At 44.3% G+C, this 17,287-nt stretch overlaps 2 protein-coding genes across 2 annotated transcripts in view; one reads left to right on the top strand and one right to left on the bottom strand.

The window, feature by feature from the left end:
- The window catches only part of LOC146965774 (ferric reductase 1-like), a 40,443-nt gene extending 25,036 nt beyond the window's left edge, over positions 1-15,407 (top strand). The window contains exons 2-14 of the mRNA XM_085763946.1: positions 4,436-4,572; positions 4,770-4,867; positions 5,796-5,956; positions 6,446-6,642; positions 8,856-8,957; positions 9,095-9,236; positions 9,501-9,608; positions 10,234-10,349; positions 10,449-10,535; positions 11,111-11,202; positions 11,964-12,022; positions 12,113-12,247; positions 15,325-15,407. Of these exons, the coding sequence (XP_085620072.1) occupies positions 4,436-4,572; positions 4,770-4,867; positions 5,796-5,956; positions 6,446-6,642; positions 8,856-8,957; positions 9,095-9,236; positions 9,501-9,608; positions 10,234-10,349; positions 10,449-10,535; positions 11,111-11,202; positions 11,964-12,022; positions 12,113-12,247; positions 15,325-15,407 (1,517 nt within the window). The remainder of the gene's footprint in view (positions 1-4,435; positions 4,573-4,769; positions 4,868-5,795; positions 5,957-6,445; positions 6,643-8,855; positions 8,958-9,094; positions 9,237-9,500; positions 9,609-10,233; positions 10,350-10,448; positions 10,536-11,110; positions 11,203-11,963; positions 12,023-12,112; positions 12,248-15,324) is intronic.
- A 617-nt stretch (positions 15,408-16,024) lies between these two features.
- Positions 16,025-17,287, bottom strand: part of cubn (cubilin (intrinsic factor-cobalamin receptor)) — a 65,650-nt gene continuing 64,387 nt past the window's right edge. Inside the window, exons 63-64 of the mRNA XM_085763488.1 lie at positions 16,256-16,491; positions 16,025-16,173 (exon numbers count right to left, since the gene is read on the bottom strand). Of these exons, the coding sequence (XP_085619614.1) occupies positions 16,066-16,173; positions 16,256-16,491 (344 nt within the window). The 3' untranslated portion in view covers positions 16,025-16,065. The remainder of the gene's footprint in view (positions 16,174-16,255; positions 16,492-17,287) is intronic.

Genomic DNA, 17,287 nt, shown 5'->3' with positions numbered 1-17,287 from the left:
ATGGAATAGAATAGAATGGAATGGAATGGAATAGAATGGAATGGAATAGAATAGAATGGAATAGAATAGAATATAATAGAATGGAATAGAATAGAATGGAATGGAATGGAATAGAATGGAATGGAATAGAATAGAATGGAATAGAATATAATAGAATGGAATAGAATAGAATGGAATAGAATGGAATGGAATGGAATAGAATAGAATGGAATGGAATGGAATGGAATGGAACTGAATGGAATAGAATGGAATGGAATATAATAGAATGTAATATAATAGAATGGAATAGAATGGAATTGAATGGAATGGAATGGAATAGAATAGAATAGAATAGAATGGAATAGAATAGAATGGAATAGAATAGAATGGAATAGAATGGAATGGAATAGAATAGAATAGAATGGAATGGAATAGAATGGAATATAATAGAATGGAATAGAATGGAATGGAATAGAATAGAATAGAATGGAAAGGAATGGAATGGAATGGAATGGAATAGAATGGAATAGAATGGAATGGAATAGAATGGAATGGAATGGAATAGAATGGAATGGAATGGAATGGAATAGAATGGAATGGAATGGAATGGAATATAATAGAATGGAATATAATAGAATGGAATATAATAGAATGGAATAGAATGGAATGGAATAGAATAGAATAGAATAGAATAGAATAGAATAGAATAGAATAGAATAGAATAGAATAGAATAGAATGGAATGGAATGGAATGGAATAGAATTGAATGGAATAGAATGGAATGGAATATAATATAATAGAATGGAATAGAATATAATGGAATGGAATGGAATAGAATGGAATAGAATGGAATAGAATAGAATGGAATAGAATGGAATGGAATAGAATAGAATAGAATGGAACAGAATGGAATAGAATAGAATGGAATGGAATAGAATAGAATGGAATGGAATGGAATAGAATGGAATGGAATAGAATAGAATGGAATAGAATATAATAGAATGGAATAGAATAGAATGGAATAGAATGGAATGGAATGGAATAGAATAGAATGGAATGGAATGGAATGGAATGGAACTGAATGGAATAGAATGGAATGGAATATAATAGAATGTAATATAATAGAATGGAATAGAATGGAATTGAATGGAATGGAATGGAATAGAATAGAATAGAATAGAATGGAATAGAATAGAATGGAATAGAATAGAATGGAATAGAATAGAATAGAATAGAATGGAATGGAATAGAATAGAATAGAATAGAATGGAATGGAATGGAATAGAATTGAATGGAATAGAATGGAATGGAATATAATATAATAGAATGGAATAGAATATAATGGAATGGAATGGAATAGAATGGAATAGAATGGAATAGAATAGAATGGAATAGAATGGAATGGAATAGAATAGAATAGAATGGAACAGAATGGAATAGAATAGAATGGAATGGAATAGAATAGAATGGAATGGAATGGAATAGAATGGAATGGAATAGAATAGAATGGAATAGAATATAATAGAATGGAATAGAATAGAATGGAATAGAATGGAATGGAATGGAATAGAATAGAATGGAATGGAATGGAATGGAATGGAACTGAATGGAATAGAATGGAATGGAATATAATAGAATGTAATATAATAGAATGGAATAGAATGGAATAGAATAGAATAGAATAGAATGGAATGGAATAGAATAGAATAGAATAGAATGGAATAGAATAGAATGGAATAGAATAGAATGGAATGGAATAGAATAGAATAGAATGGAATGGAATAGAATGGAATATAATAGAATGGAATAGAATGGAATGGAATAGAATAGAATAGAATGGAAAGGAATGGAATGGAATGGAATGGAATAGAATGGAATAGAATGGAATGGAATAGAATGGAATGGAATGGAATAGAATGGAATGGAATGGAATGGAATAGAATGGAATGGAATGGAATGGAATATAATAGAATGGAATATAATAGAATGGAATATAATAGAATGGAATAGAATGGAATGGAATAGAATAGAATAGAATAGAATAGAATAGAATAGAATAGAATAGAATAGAATGGAAAGGAATGGAATGGAATAGAATTGAATGGAATAGAATGGAATGGAATATAATTTAATAGAATGGAATAGAATATAATGGAATGGAATGGAATAGAATGGAATAGAATGGAATAGAATAGAATGGAATAGAATGGAATGGAATAGAATAGAATAGAATGGAACAGAATGGAATAGAATAGAATGGAATGGAATAGAATAGAATGGAATAGAATGGAATAGAATAGAATGGAATAGAATGGAATGGAATAGAATAGAATAGAATGGAATGGAATAGAATAGAATAGAATAGAATGGAATAGAATGGAATGGAATGGAATAGAATAGAATAGAATGGAATGGAATAGAATGGAATATAATGGAATGGAATAGAATGGAATGGAATAGAATGGAATGGAATGGAATAGAATGGAATAGAATGGAATAGAATGGAATGGAATAGAATGGAATATAATAGAATGGAATGGAATAGAATGGAATGGAATATAATAGAATGGAATATAATAGAATGGAATATAATAGAATGGAATAGAATGGAATTGAATGGAATGGAATAGAATGGAATAGAATAGAATAGAATGGAATAGAATGGAATATAATAGAATAGAATGGAATGGAATGGAATGGAATAGAATAGAATATAATGGAATAGAATATAATGGAATGGAATGGAATAGAATAGAATAGAATGGAATAGAATAGAATAGAATGGAATGGAATGGAATAGAATAGAATAGAATGGAATAGAATGGAATAGAATAGAATGGAATGGAATAGAATAGAATGGAATAGAATGGAATAGAATAGAATGGAATAGAATGGAATGGAATAGAATAGAATAGAATGGAATGGAATAGAATAGAATAGAATAGAATGGAATAGAATGGAATGGAATGGAATAGAATAGAATAGAATGGAATGGAATAGAATGGAATAGAATGGAATATAATGGAATGGAATAGAATGGAATGGAATAGAATAGAATAGAATGGAAAGGAATGGAATGGAATGGAATAGAATAGAATGGAATGGAATAGAATGGAATGGAATATAATAGAATATAATATAATAGAATGGAATAGAATGGAATGGAATAGAATGGGATGGAATGGAATGGAATAGAATAGAAAAGAATAGAATAGAATGGAATGGAATAGAATAGAATAGAATAGAATAGAATGGAATGGAATGGAATAGAATGGAATAGAATGGAATAGAATAGAATGGAATGGAATATAATAGAATGGATTATAATAGAATGGAATATAATAGAAAATAAAATAAATAAATAAAATAAAGACATATTTACAGTAATGAAGTTGGTGCAGGACGAACAATTATGCAACTTAATTTAATGTTCAAGTGCAGCTCGATGTTAGACTCCTCACAACTCACTGACGTCATGTGTTATTAGATGACATCACAGTTTGTACTTTCATGTTCATGTTATCGACCGAACTATGGCTGTGTTCGAAATCACCCCCTATCACGGATGTAGTGCACTATATAGTGTGTTCGCCATTTTGTAGTGTTGTTCGAATTCTCCGCAATTAATTTCATCCACTATGTAGTGGATGACAAAACACCCACAATGCACCGCGACATTGAGTGAACAAGCGATGTACACTACTTTCTACTCCCGTATCCCACAATGCAATGCGGTCGTGTTTTGCCAGAGAAGAAGAGGAAGCTAATTAGCATGTTAGCTACGATTTATTTAGGCAATTTACCAAAAAAACTCCTCAGACATATTTGCCTTCGCTCCGTTTGCCTCGCCCGAGGAGCAGGAGTTGGGCAGCAGCATCCGAACATTAACAGGCAACATTAAATCAATCTAATTAAGAAACTGTAGTAGAATATGTAGTAAATACGATCTGACGAGCTAAGCTAATAGCCACAGAGCATAGCCACAGAGCCGTTAACGGCTCACGGTCGGGACACAAAACAGTAGTTTACCAAACCAAACTTCCGATATTTCAACAGTTTATTGTCCGAGTAACACAACCACACAGAATCACATCCTAAAATGTTCCCGCAAGTGTCTGGTTTTTCTTATTTTATTTTTATGTGTCCGGTTTGTTTCATACATCCATGGTTTGTTTACATGATTCTCGGTGCGTCTGCTTCCGTCACAGCAACTCCTGGCGCATCAGCTGACGCAACCACGTCCAGAAAATTACCGTCTAGTGTCCGAATTCTCCTCCCGTCGTTCCCTACATCGTGTACATGATGTAGTCCACTATATCATATACATGATGTAGTGGATAGGGAGTGAGTGAGTGAGTGGATGATTTCGAACACAGCCTATGTGTGTGAGGGCTACGTGCTACATGCTACGTGCTACATGCTACGTGCTAAGCTAACTAACCGTGTTGTGTCTCAGTGCAGCTTCGCGCTCTTGGCTCTTCACCCTTCAGGGGTTTCCTGCTAACGGCCCGGGAGGTGGGGGGCCGCTCGCCTGTCGGCTCCTTCAGCCTCACGTCAGGACACGCCCAGCTGCTCACCTGCAGCCAATCACCTGTGAGATAATATGAGTCACAGTTTGTTTATTCAGCCAGAATATTATGGTCTGTTTGACTCTGAATGAAAACATTAAAGGTCTAGTCTGTAATAATTGTCATAAAAACTAATTTATTCTTGTTCGTGTGTGTGTTTGTGTGTGTGTGTGTGTGTGTGTGTGTGTGTGTGTGTGTGTGTGTGTGTGTGTGTGTGTGTAGGACTCGGCGGTGTCTCACAGCTCAGACTCTGAGAAGACGTCCGTCCAGGTGACCTGGAGGTCGGACGCTGCAGGTGACAGGAAGTCCGTCCACTTCCTGTGAGCTCCAGTCAAACTCCTTCTAACTTCTCTAACACTATATCTAGTCCAGGAAAAATAGTGTTTTCCAACAGACTAGTTGTAACAGAATGTTTTTCACCATCCATCATTTCTATGAGGTGTCTAGAACAACATACTAAAAGTCCTAAGAAATCCTAGTTGGGGAAATATGTTTAATTCTCATCAATCCAACATTGACTTACTGTATTGTCTATGGTGCAGACAACAATACACCCCAATGGGGCTATTTTTTTCCTTTACTGCTATCACAATGAAACTTTACAGAATGAAAGTATCCATGAAAAGTAAAAAATTTTGTATTACAAGTTTCTTGAAAATGGATATGAATATGCAAATGAGCAATACACTAATGGAATATACCCAAAATACACCCAAATAGGCTTGTTTTTTTCCTTTACTCCTACCACAATGAAACTTTACACAATAAAAGTATACATGAAAAGTAAAATTTCTGTATTACAAGTTTCTCAGAAAATTTATTTTAAATATGCAAATGAGCTCAACACTAATTGACTTATGGTCAAGAAGCCGTTTGCATATTCAAATTCATTTTAAAAGAAACTTGTAATACAAAAAATGTTACATTTCATGAATACTTTCATTGTGTAAAGTTTCATTGTGATAGCAGTAAAGGAAAACAACAGCCCCATTGTGGTGTATAGTTGTCAGCACCATAGACTTTATACACTAAATCAATGTTGGATTGATGAGAATTAAACATATTTCCCCAACTAGGATTTCTTAGGACTTTTAGTTTGTTGTTCTGGACACCTCATAGAAATGATGGATGGTGAAAAACATTCTGTTCTATTTTTGGGTCCAAAATGAGCTGGATTGCCTGGACTAATATGTTTATAACCCTGGACGTCGACTAACACTGGTTCTGGTTCTGGTTTTGTCTCCACAGAGCCTCCTTCGTGCAGAACTTCAGGACCTTCTGGGTCGGAGTGACCAGTCAACCCCTGACCTTCACTGAGAGCCCCACCCCCCCCACACTGACCACCACACTGACCACCACCACCAGCCCCCCCACACTGACAACCACACTGACCACCAGCAGCCCCCCCACACTGACAAACAGCCCCCCCCTCAACACCACAACACCTGCACCTGCTGCTGGCCCCAGCCCCCCCACACTAACCACCACCAGCCCCCCCACACTGACCACCACACTAACCACCACCAGCCCCACCACACTGACCACCAGACCCCCCAGACTGAAACCCACCACCCCTCCCACACCGACACCCACCAGCCCCCCCACACTGACCACCACCAGCCCCCCCCTCAACACCACGACACCTCCACCTGCTGCACCGGTGAGTACACAGAGAAAAATAGAAGCACAGAAATGTACTCAAAAGGATACAAACCCTTTTTTAGAGACAATTTCGAACCATTCTGGAACATTTATGTGCCTTTTTAGTACAATAATTGGCCCTATAGGCTACAGTAGGACAGAACTGTACCTTTAAGTACAGAAATGTCCCCCTTCTTCAAATACATCTGGCTCAAATTAAACTAAAATAAACGGATGTTTCTGAATCTTCCTGCAGCTGAACATCTCCAGCTCCGGCTGCGGCGTGAAGAAGGTGTGTTTCAGTCGACCGTCGGACTGCGACCCTCGACTCAGCGCTCAGTGTTACTTCATGTCGGCCATGGTGGCGTCGCCCAGTGACGCCGCCGTCCGCTACGAGCTGACGGGTCCGTCTGACGGATACGTCTCGTTTGGATTCTCAGATGATCAAATTATGGTAAATGAGGCTAATGAGGCTAATATATATGTATATATATATATATATATATGTATATATGTATATATATTTAATAATCTTCGAAAAAGGCCTCGGTCATTTTCTCCAAAACCACCGGCCCGATTTCAACCAAACTTCTGCGTTGGACTCCCCTCGGCCAGATGACATATCCAAATTTCAAATTTTGAATACGAGCGGTGTTTTGTTATTGGACTTCTGTGTCTAGTCACAGTTTGTCCATAACGAACACCATGTTGGAGCATAAGGGTGTCCATCAGTGCACGTGGCACCAGGACACCCTAGGACGGAGGTCAATGATCGATGTTGTAGTCGTGTCATCTGACCTCCAGCCGTATGTCTTGGACACTCGGGTGAAGAGAGGGGCTGAGCTGTCGACTGATCACCACCTGGTGGTGAGTTGGATCCGCTGGCAGGGGAGGAAGCTGGTCAGACCTGGAAGACCCAAGCGTATCGTGAGGGTCTGCTGGGAACGTCTGGCAGAATCCCCTGTCAGGGAGGTCTTCAACTCCCACCTCCGGTAGAGCTTTGACCGGGTCCTGAGGGAGGCCGGAGACATTGAGTCTGAATGGACCATGTTCTCCACTTCCATTGTTGACGCGGCCGTCCGGAGCTGTGGCCGTAAGGTCTCCGGCGCCTGTCGCGGCGGCAATCCCCGAACCCGGTGGTGGACACCAGAAGTAAGGGATGCTGTCAAGCTGAAGAAGGAGTCCTACCGAGCCTGGCTAGCTCGGGGGACTCCTGAGGCAGCTGACGGGTACCGGCAGGCCAAGTGGACGGCAGCCCGGGCGGTCACGGAAGCAAAAACTCGGGTCTGGGAAAAGTTCGGGGAGGCCATGGAGGAGGACTACCGGTCAGCCTCGAGGAAATTCTGTCAAACCGGCGCCTAGGAGGGGGAAGCAGTGCTCCGCCAACACTGTTTACAGTGGAGGAGGGGAGCTGTTGACCTCGACTGGGGATATCGTCGGGCGGTGGAAGGAATACTTCGAGGATCTCCTCAATCCCACTGACACGCCTTCCGTCGAGGAAGCAGAGGCTGAGGACTCAGAGGTCGATTCATTCATCACCCAAGCTGAAGTCACTGAGGTAGTCCAGAAGCTCCTCAGTGGCAAGGCACCGGGGGTGGATGAGATCCGCCCTGAGTACCTCAAGTCTCTGGATGTTGCGGGGCTGTCGTGGCTGACACGCCTCTGCAGCATCGTGTGGCGGTCGGGGACAGAGCCTCTGGACTGGCAGACCGGGGTGGTGGTCCCTCTCTTCAAAAAGGGGGACCGGAGGGTGTGCTCCAACTACCGGGGGATCACACTCCTCCGCCTCCCGGGGAAAGTCTATTCCAGGGTGCTGGAGAGGAGAATTCGGCCGATAGTCGAACCTCGGATTCAGGAGGAACAATGTGGTTTTCGTCCTGGCCGTGGAACGCTGGACCAGCTCTACACCCTCCGCAGGGTGCTCGAGGGTGCATGGGAGTTTGCCCAACCAGTCCACATGTGTTTTGTGGACTTGGAGAAGGCTTTCGACCGTGTCCCACGTGGCATCCTGTGGGAGGAGCTCCGAGAGTATGGGGTCGGAGGCCCTCTGCTGAGGGCTGTACGGTCCCTGTATGACCGGAGCAGGAGCTTGGTTCGCATGGCCGGCAGTAAGTCAGACCTGTTCCCGGTGTGTGTTGGACTCGGGCAGGGCTGCCCTTTGTCACCGGTTCTGTTCATTATTTTTATGGACAGAATTTCTAGGCCGTGGTTCTCGACCGGAAAAAGGTGGCTTGCACCCTCCAGGTCGGGGGAGAGTTCCTGCCTCAGGTGGAGGAGTTTAAGTATCTTGGGGTCTTGTTCACGAGTGAGGGGAGAACGGAGCGCGAGATCAACAGGCGGATCGATGCAGCGGCCGCAGTAATGCGGTCGTTGTATCGGTCCGTCGTGGTGAAGAAGGAGCTGAGCCGAAAGGCAAAGCTCTCGATTTACCGGTCGATCTATGTTCCCACCCTTTCAACCAAACTTCTGCGTTGGACTCCCCTCGGCCCCCCAGATGACATATCCGAATTTGGAGAAATTAGATTTTTGGTCAAAAGAAACTTTTTGGACAGCTGCGGGGGTTAAACCACATTAAAGTCAAACCACATTAAAGTCTGGACCAACGGACTCTCAGCCTCAGACGTCGTCATGGCCGCCTTGACTCACCTGTTTCCTGTCTGTCGTCAGGGAAACGACGACATCTACGTCTGTGGTCTGGGCAGCGACGGTCTGGTGAAGTTGCAGCGCTTCTTCTCCACCGGTCGGACAACGCCTCAAGCCTCTCCTCTGGTACAAACATCTGTAACATCTGTAACACCTTTAACACCTGTAAAACATCTGTAAAACACCTTTAACACCTGTAAAACATCTGTAAAACATCTGTAAAACACCTGTAACGTGTGTAATCTTCCCGTTCCCGTTGTCAGGGAAACGTCTCGGAGGTGATGATGTCATCGGTGGGCGGAGTCATCAGCTGCTCCTTCACCTCCATGAACGCCGTCTCCGTCAGGACGCGCGGCCTCGACGACTCCTACTACCTCCTGTTTGCTCATGGGCCCAGTAACCGTGGTAACCAGCAGGACTAAGAGCCCTCAGGTCCACCGAGACCTGGACCCGGAGCTCTGATCTGGTCTGATCTGGTCTGATCTGGTCTGATCTGATCTGGTCTGATCTGATCTGGTCTGATCTGGTCTGATCTGGTCTGATCTGGTCTGATCTGATCTGGTCTGATCTGATCTGGTCTGGTCTGATCTGATCTGGTCTGATCTGGTCTGATCTGATCTGGTCTGGTCTGGTCTGGTCTGGTCTGATCTGGTCTCTGTCGCCCTGCAGGTCTGATCCAGTTCCACACAGACGCCTTCACCAGCGCCGACAAGGTCCTGGTCTCCAGACCGCAGACCGCCGGACACGCCGGACAGCCCGCCATCATCAGAGCCCACGGTGAGACCTGGTCCAGGCTAGACCTGATCCAGGCTAGACCTGGTCCACATGAGACCTGATCCACATGAGACCTGGTCCACATGAGACCTGGTCCACATGAGACCTGGTCTACAGGTGAGACCTGGTCTACAGGCTAGAGAGGCTAGACCTGAGACCTGGTTCTGGGTCAATGAGGACTCGTATTCCCCTTTTCCACCAATAGGAACCTGGTACTGTACTAGTTCGGTGCTGGTACCAGATAATTACACTGTCTATTGGCGCTTTTCCACTTCACTTGAGGTGAGGGATCCCTCCTCTGTTTCTCACCCTGAGGTTTCTCCTAGTTTTCCCTGTTAAAAGGGTTTTCCATGGAGTTTTTCATGCACACAGCTCTTTTATTTTATTGATCAGTAGCGTGGTAGCGTCCACAGAAGCTACATTTCCCCAGGCACTAGCTACATTTCTCTGGTGGGTAGCTTCAGTGTAGTGAAGCTTCATTTCATGTAGAGTAACTTGTAGCTTAGCTCACTACATTTTCCAAGTAGCTTGCCCAACACTGCTGGTACCAGGTACTAGGGCCGTGCTGCGCTGTTGTGTTCAGGACTCTGCTGGTTCAGGACTCTGAGACTGTGTGACTGTGTTCCAGGAGCTCTGATGGTGGTGGTCTGGACTCTCTCCGGCTCCGTGGGGATGGCGGCGGCGAGGTACCTGAGGGGCGTTGCCAAGGGAACGACGCTGTGGGGCAAAGACGTCTGGTTCCTGGTGAGAGGAGAGGAAGACGATGGACCAGAGTCTCAAGAGTTTCCTACATGGGTTAGGGTTAGTATGTCTGACGTGTCCTCGTCTCCATCTGTCCTCCAGATCCACGTCTCCGTGATGAGCGTTACCACGGCAACCACCGCCGTCGCCTTCATCCTGCCCTTCTGCCACGTCCGGACCTGGTCTGGGGTGAGAACGGTTCTCCAGGGCTGTGTCCGAAATCACTCCCTCCTCCCTCCTCCCTCCTCCCTACTCACTAGTGAATTCAATATAGTGACTCACTGGTCCAATAAAAAAACACTTTCGGACACGACTCCGCCGCACAGTTAATGACGTATTACGTCGCGTAATTAAAACGTTCCAACCGCGATCACTACTTGCATTTATTTGGTAGCTACACCGGTCGCTACTGCATTTATTTGGTAGCTACACCGGTCACTACTGCATTTATTTGGTAGCTACACCGGTCACTACTGCATTTATTTGGTAGCTACACCGGTCACTACTGCATTTATTTGGTAGCTACACCACAGCAGCCCAGAGCGACCGGTGTAGCTACCAAATAAATGCATGATGGGATATCTTGCTCCGGTTAGTGACCATGGGATGTTCACTACATTTCATGGTGAATTGTGGGATAGATTCAGTCAACATTAATAATCACTAGACATTCAGACACCACTACAACTGGTCACTAGACAGAGAGGAGGGGGGGGGGTTAGGACACAGACCTGGTCGTGTCCTCCATGTTCTTCTCTCCGTAGGGAGCTCATCCGGTGTTGGGTTGCCTGGTGATGATCCTGACCTTCCTCCAGCCCATCGTGGCTCTGCTGCGCTGTGGACCTCAACACCGTCTGTAGGCACTGGCAGTGTGTGTGTCTGTGTGTTGATGTGTGTGTGTGTGTGTGTGTGTGTGTGTGTGTGTGTGTGTGTGTGTGTGTGTGTGTGTGTGTGTGTGTGTGTGTGTGTGTGTGTGTGTGTCCCGTGTTTTGGAGAGGGACCTGTGTGCAGGGACATGGGCGCCGCCATTAGCCCAGCTGATCCACACCGGAAGTCACGACCGGAAGTTGCTCTTCTTCGTCTCTCTCTGGCCTGTCTAGCCTCTACCTGCTCTTTTTACTAAACTTAACCAACTCCTTTCTTCATTGCCTAACCCTAACCAAAGCACCCACCAACGACATTTCATTTATTTTTTCTCTCCCTCTCTCCTGGTCTGCTGTCAGCAGGAGCGGCGCTAGCCGTTAGCCGCTAGCCGTTAGCCGTTAGCCGTTCGGCGCTAGTCGTTAGCCGTTCGGCGCTAGCAGTTAGCCGTTAGCAGCGTTTTTTAAATAACTCAATAACTTAATAAACGATCCATGCAAAAAAACATTTTATAGCTCAATCATGTTGTAACTAAGATATCCGCTGGAAAACAATATTTTATTATGGACCATTGAGTTACTGAGTTATTTTTTTTTATCTACATAGAAATAATATACACGAAGAAGAGCAACTTCCGGTCGTGACTTCCGGTATGGATCTGGGCTAATGGCGGCGCCCATGTCCCTGCATACAGGTACTCTTGGTGTTTTGGGGGCGTGGCCAGGTGAGCTGCTGATCAGCTGTTTCCTGTTTCAGGAGGTTTCTCTTCTACTGGTCTCATGTTGTGAACGCTGTGATCATCAAAGCTTTAGCTGGTAAGATCTGACCTTCTGACCCCCCCCCCCACACACACACACACACACACACACACACACTCTAACCCTCCCCTCTGTGTGACATCCCAGTGGCGGCCATTTTCACCGGCCTGAGTCTGATTGACAGCAGTCCGGAGCAGTGGCTGGTGAAGGTGATGGGAGGCTGCGTGGGCTGGGAGCTGCTGCTCTTCATCCTCATGGAGCTGCACAAGGCTCACAGAGCAGGTAGGCTAACCCCCCCCCCCAACCCCCCAACCCAGTCAACCCCCCCCCAAGCCACACAGCGGGTCAGTTAACCGACCCCCCCCCAAGCCACACAGCGGGTCAGTTAACCGACCCCCCCCCAACCCAGTTAACCCCCCCAACCCCCCCCCCCCCAACCCACACAGCGGGTCAGTTAACGCTAACCCTTCAAACCCTAAACCAGTTGACGCTAGAGCACTGTAAAAGAGAGTAGCAACACCACCATTGACTCCCGTGGTAAGGGTTTCAGGGTTTAAGGGTTTAAGGGTTTAAGGGTTTAAGGGTTTCAGGGTTTAAGGGTTTAAGGGTTTAAGGGTTTAAGGGTTTAAGGGTTTAAGGGTTTTGCGCCCCTAGTGGCAGGATATGGGTGTTGCAACAGCGCCCAGAAAACCCATTTATGTGTGTTGTCCACATGCAGGTAAATTGATGAAAACGGCCGTGTTTTTGTTTTTAGGTGTCTTGGTCATATCAGATTATACTTAGAATTAGTTTATTACAAAATGTAGATTGAAACATTCATGTAGACAACTGTTTTTTTTTTTACTGGCCTATGTGTTAAAGGATCATAGGGCAGGATTTGTGAGAAAATACCGGAAAATACCCATGCGTTTTACGTTTTTTAAATAATAATGGGTGAGGAAGCGTTCAAAACCAAAAAGAACGAGCCCACCCGCGTATCTCTCCATTGCCCTGAACGGGGTCTGTGCTGCAAAATGCGCTGCAATTCAGGGGGTGAATTTCGCGCGCTGGCCGGCGGACCTGACGTCAGCGCGTCCACGACTGCCTTCGAATGGATCAATGGAATGGAGACATGAAGAGGGCAACCGCGGCAGAGCGACTGATACAGTAACAGAGTGGCGACACTCCCTGTTATATCAATCGCTCTGAACCAGGGTGGATCCAAATTAGGCCTACTGTTACTGCCAGCAAACCACCCAGCACAACTGAAAGCCCTGTTAAAAGCCCCCCCCCCCTCCCTTCACACACGCACACAGCAGCAGCAGGTCACTAACTTACACACCCTCTCCCTCTTCACTACTGTCTTATTATTAACCGTTAGCCGCAGCTAGCGGTTAAAAGCCGACGTTATAACTTTAATAACGTTATCAGGCAGGTGGACAAACGTCCTCTTTTGCCCGGACACGTCCACTTTTGACGTCCTGGCCGGCGTGTCCGCGACGCGTCCGTTTTTTTTTTTTTTATGAAATCATGAATATGTCCGGTGTTGATTGGTTTTCATGGGACCGCGGACCCTGACAGATGCGGTCCGACACCCGGACCCGGCGCGTTAATTCTCAGTACCGGCCTGTAGGAGTAGGAGCCCATACAGATCCATGCAGAGGAGCTCAGAGGAACAGACAAGCAGCCTCCTGCTGCAGCACAGTGAAGGTGTGTGTGTGTGTGTGTGTGTGTGTGTGTGTGTGTCTGTCTGTCTGTGAGAGCGAGAACCTACAGTAAAATACCCCCTCTCCCTCCCCAGATAGGAAAGACTGTAAAGAGTAAAGTAAACAGTGAAAAGTCTGTGCGCGCTCCCGTGCCGATGGCTTCCCTGGTTGCTGTAGTTACGCGCAGCGGCCGTCGCGTCACTGGCCGTTCTCATTAATCCTGCCCTATGATCCTTTAATGTTTATCTGTAAAGGATCCTCAATGATGCTATTAACGTGGGTGATCTATAAATGTCCTTAAATTATTGAAAACACCACACTGCTCATTCACCAACAATGCAGAGATGTCAGTTCTTTTGCAAAACCCATATTCCTCCACCAGGAGGCGCTGCCATTGGACCAATGCTGTCATTACTCTCTGTTACAGCGCTCTAGTTAACCCAGTTAACCCAGTTAACCCAGTTAACCTTAACCCAGTTAACCTTAATCCACAGAGGTGACGGACAGCACTGTTGGTGTTTGTGGTTGTTGTTGTTGTTGTTTCCTGCAGCACTTTTAATTTTGTCTTTTCTTTAAATCACAGATTCTTTGGAACCGACCGCGGTGAGAAAAACTACTTAAAGATAAAACTAATATTACCAATAATCAGGGCTGGGTATCGCTACTCAATACTTTTCAGGTATCGCCTGAAACAACCCAGTACCAAGTAGTAGTATTGAAACTGCACCTGTCAATCGATACCTCCAATCGGTTCTTCTTGTACCCAGATCAAGAAATAAATTACTGTTTCTATGGTTTCGCTCGCAGCCAATCGCTGCAAGTGTTCTTAGATTCAATGTGTGGTGTGATTGGTTCGCCACCGCAACAACAACAGTTTGGTTTCTCTTTCTCTCTTGTCCGTCACTCACATTTGATCTTTTTTTAATTGAACGACTATTCATTGCCAATTTCTAGTAAAACTCTTTTGAATGAGGAGTGGTGACATTCATGCAACTGATTGGCTTCTTTTACCATGATTAGTATCGAATGAAGTACTCACTTGGTATCGGTATCGTGTTAAGGTACTGGTATTGAAACGATACCCAGCCCTACCAATGATAACTATTATTATTATTATTGTAACAACATGTAACCACAGGCTGCAGCTGTTTATGATGGGATGTCGGTGTGTTAGGTTTCAGGCTGTTTATGATTTAATTTAATTCAGTTTATTTGATCGGGACAATGCAGGTTACCATAGTGACACTTCCACTCGTTACAAACAAGTCAATGTGACTGATGTTCTGCAGACAGAGATTATAGCTGAAGCTAGTTTCCAACTCCCGTCCCTAGTTCGGCTTTTAGTAGAAACAAGAAGGTAAGAAGAAAGACATCAAAGTTACATAACAACACTATAAAATGTACAATACATCTAAAATCATACCAAGTCATGACACATTAAAAATGCAAACAGTTCTGATTGTGTTTCAGCCAGATTTTAACCTTTGTATTAAAAATCCTAATGTCTGGGGTTAGTTTTATTTAGTGAATTTGTAGTGAATTCCACATCTGGGAACCCTTTATAGAGAAGGGATGTTGGTGTGTTTATGATGGGATGTTGGTGATGGGATGTTGGTGTGTTTATGATGGGATGTCGGTGTGTTTATGATGGGATGTCGGTGTGTTAGGTTTCAGCTGGCCTCCTGCTGGGGGCGCTCTTCCTGGTGGGGAACGTCAGCTTCCTGGTGGCTCTGCTGGTGGGAATCGGGACGTCTTGATGAATGAAGACGATGACGACGACGATGATGATGATGATAAATATAAACAGTATACAATAGGGTTATATATATTATAAACAGTATATGTCACCAGGGATTTATTTTGATGCTAAATAATAATAATACTCAGGTTCTTCATCTTCTTCTCTTCTTTACTGTAATGAACATAAATAATCTGAACAAACTCCAGAGTCTCACGATGTTTTTCTTTTTAAATATTCTTTTTATTGCCAAATGCACATTAGATTAATAATAATAGAATAATAGAACACATGTCTACGTTGTTTTTCTTTAATCAAACATTTATTTAAAATGCTGCAGTTGTTTATTATCGAATATTTACACTGGATTCAAACTCATGTACAGCAGCTGGTCTGCTCGAAGCTGATTGGTTCATTAGTCAGTAACTCAGCTGGTCTGCTCGAAGCTGATTGGTTCATTAGTCACAGTTTATTTATAAAGCTCATTTACAACAACCTCAATCGACCAAAGTGCTGAACAACTGCAAAGGCACAACATGGTTCATCATAAACATTACAACAACCAAATAAAACAGCAACACAAGGGACAATAGTCGATTTAAAACAAATTCAGATTAAAAAGTGTGTGTGTGTGTGTGTGTGTGTGTGTGTGTGTGTGTGTGTGTGTGTGTGTGTGTTCAGCTGCTCCAGGTGAGTCTGAAGCCGGACGGCAGCGTGGAGAACTGAGCCTGGAACACGATGAAGACGTGATGAGACGACGCCGTGAACGGAGCCACGTTGGTCTCCTGAAGACAGAGGGAAACATAAACATGATGACATCATACGACATCACATGACATGTGATGAAGCCGTGGCTCGGCGACCTACCGCTCCACAGTACGGGCCTACAGGCGGCGAGGAGGCGTCTGGGCCGTCGTACAGAGACAGGAAGTTGCTCTGACAGTCTCCCGGGTCGTCGATGCTGATCTGGTTGAAGGTGACCGTCACCACGCGGCCGCGCGGCGCCACCACGCTCCACTCACACCGCGTGTTGTTGGGGTAGGACCCGGGGTAGTTGGGGCTGGCCACCGAGCCGTGGTCGCCATACAGCGTGCCCCCGCAACCTGAGGGGGGGGTGGTGGGGGGGAACAGACATCAGTGTTTTATTTTGAAGGAACCGGGTCAGACCATCAGTGTTTTATTTTGAAGGAATCTGGTCAGACTATCAGTGCTTTATTTTGAAGGAACCTGGTCTGACCTCTGTTTTATTTTGAAGGAATCTGGTCCGACCACTGTTTTATTTTGAAGGAACTGGGTCAGACCATCAGAGTTTTATTTTGAAGGTATCTGGCTGTACAAGACAGCAGCTATTCTTCCTGGGGTGAAAACGTCTTACAAACATTTCTGTTTCAGAATGTAACACAGATCATCATTGTTCACACAGTGAACAACAGCAACACAAAACATAAACAAGCTCACGTCTCATTTACAACCTGTTGTTAAAGTAAAGAAACAGAACCCTGCAGCAGAGAGGAGCTCTAACCCTAACCCTAACCCTCCTTCTGGTAGAAACTCATCATCTTTAGTCTGTTTAGAAGAAGCTGCTCAACCTTCTCTCATCAAACATCTCCATCGCTCTGTAATAAACTGTTTTTAGTTTTGCGTTTGGGGGCAACAGGAAACGACCTTCTGAAGACCGCCGTGTAGAGTAGTTACGACTCTAATTTATTATAAAAAGTGACTGGGTTTTTTGTTATTGTGACATTTTTTACAAAACAAGCCAGAGAACAAAGCTACTTCTCTACTTCTGAGTCTTCACCAGGCAGCTGGTTGTTCTAGAAGGGAAGTGAAGAACGATCTGAGCAGCTTTACTCTGAGCTAGTAGCTGCAGCTGCTGCCTTTATGTTTCCTTAGGTACAA

Source organism: Trachurus japonicus, chromosome 20, assembly GCF_045865225.1.
Source record: "Trachurus japonicus isolate A0001 chromosome 20, Traja_1.0".
In the NCBI taxonomy this organism is placed as follows: Eukaryota; Metazoa; Chordata; class Actinopteri; order Carangiformes; family Carangidae; genus Trachurus; species Trachurus japonicus.
The sequence above is the reverse complement of the archived record's forward strand: the minus strand, read 5'-3'. Positions and strand labels throughout refer to the sequence as shown.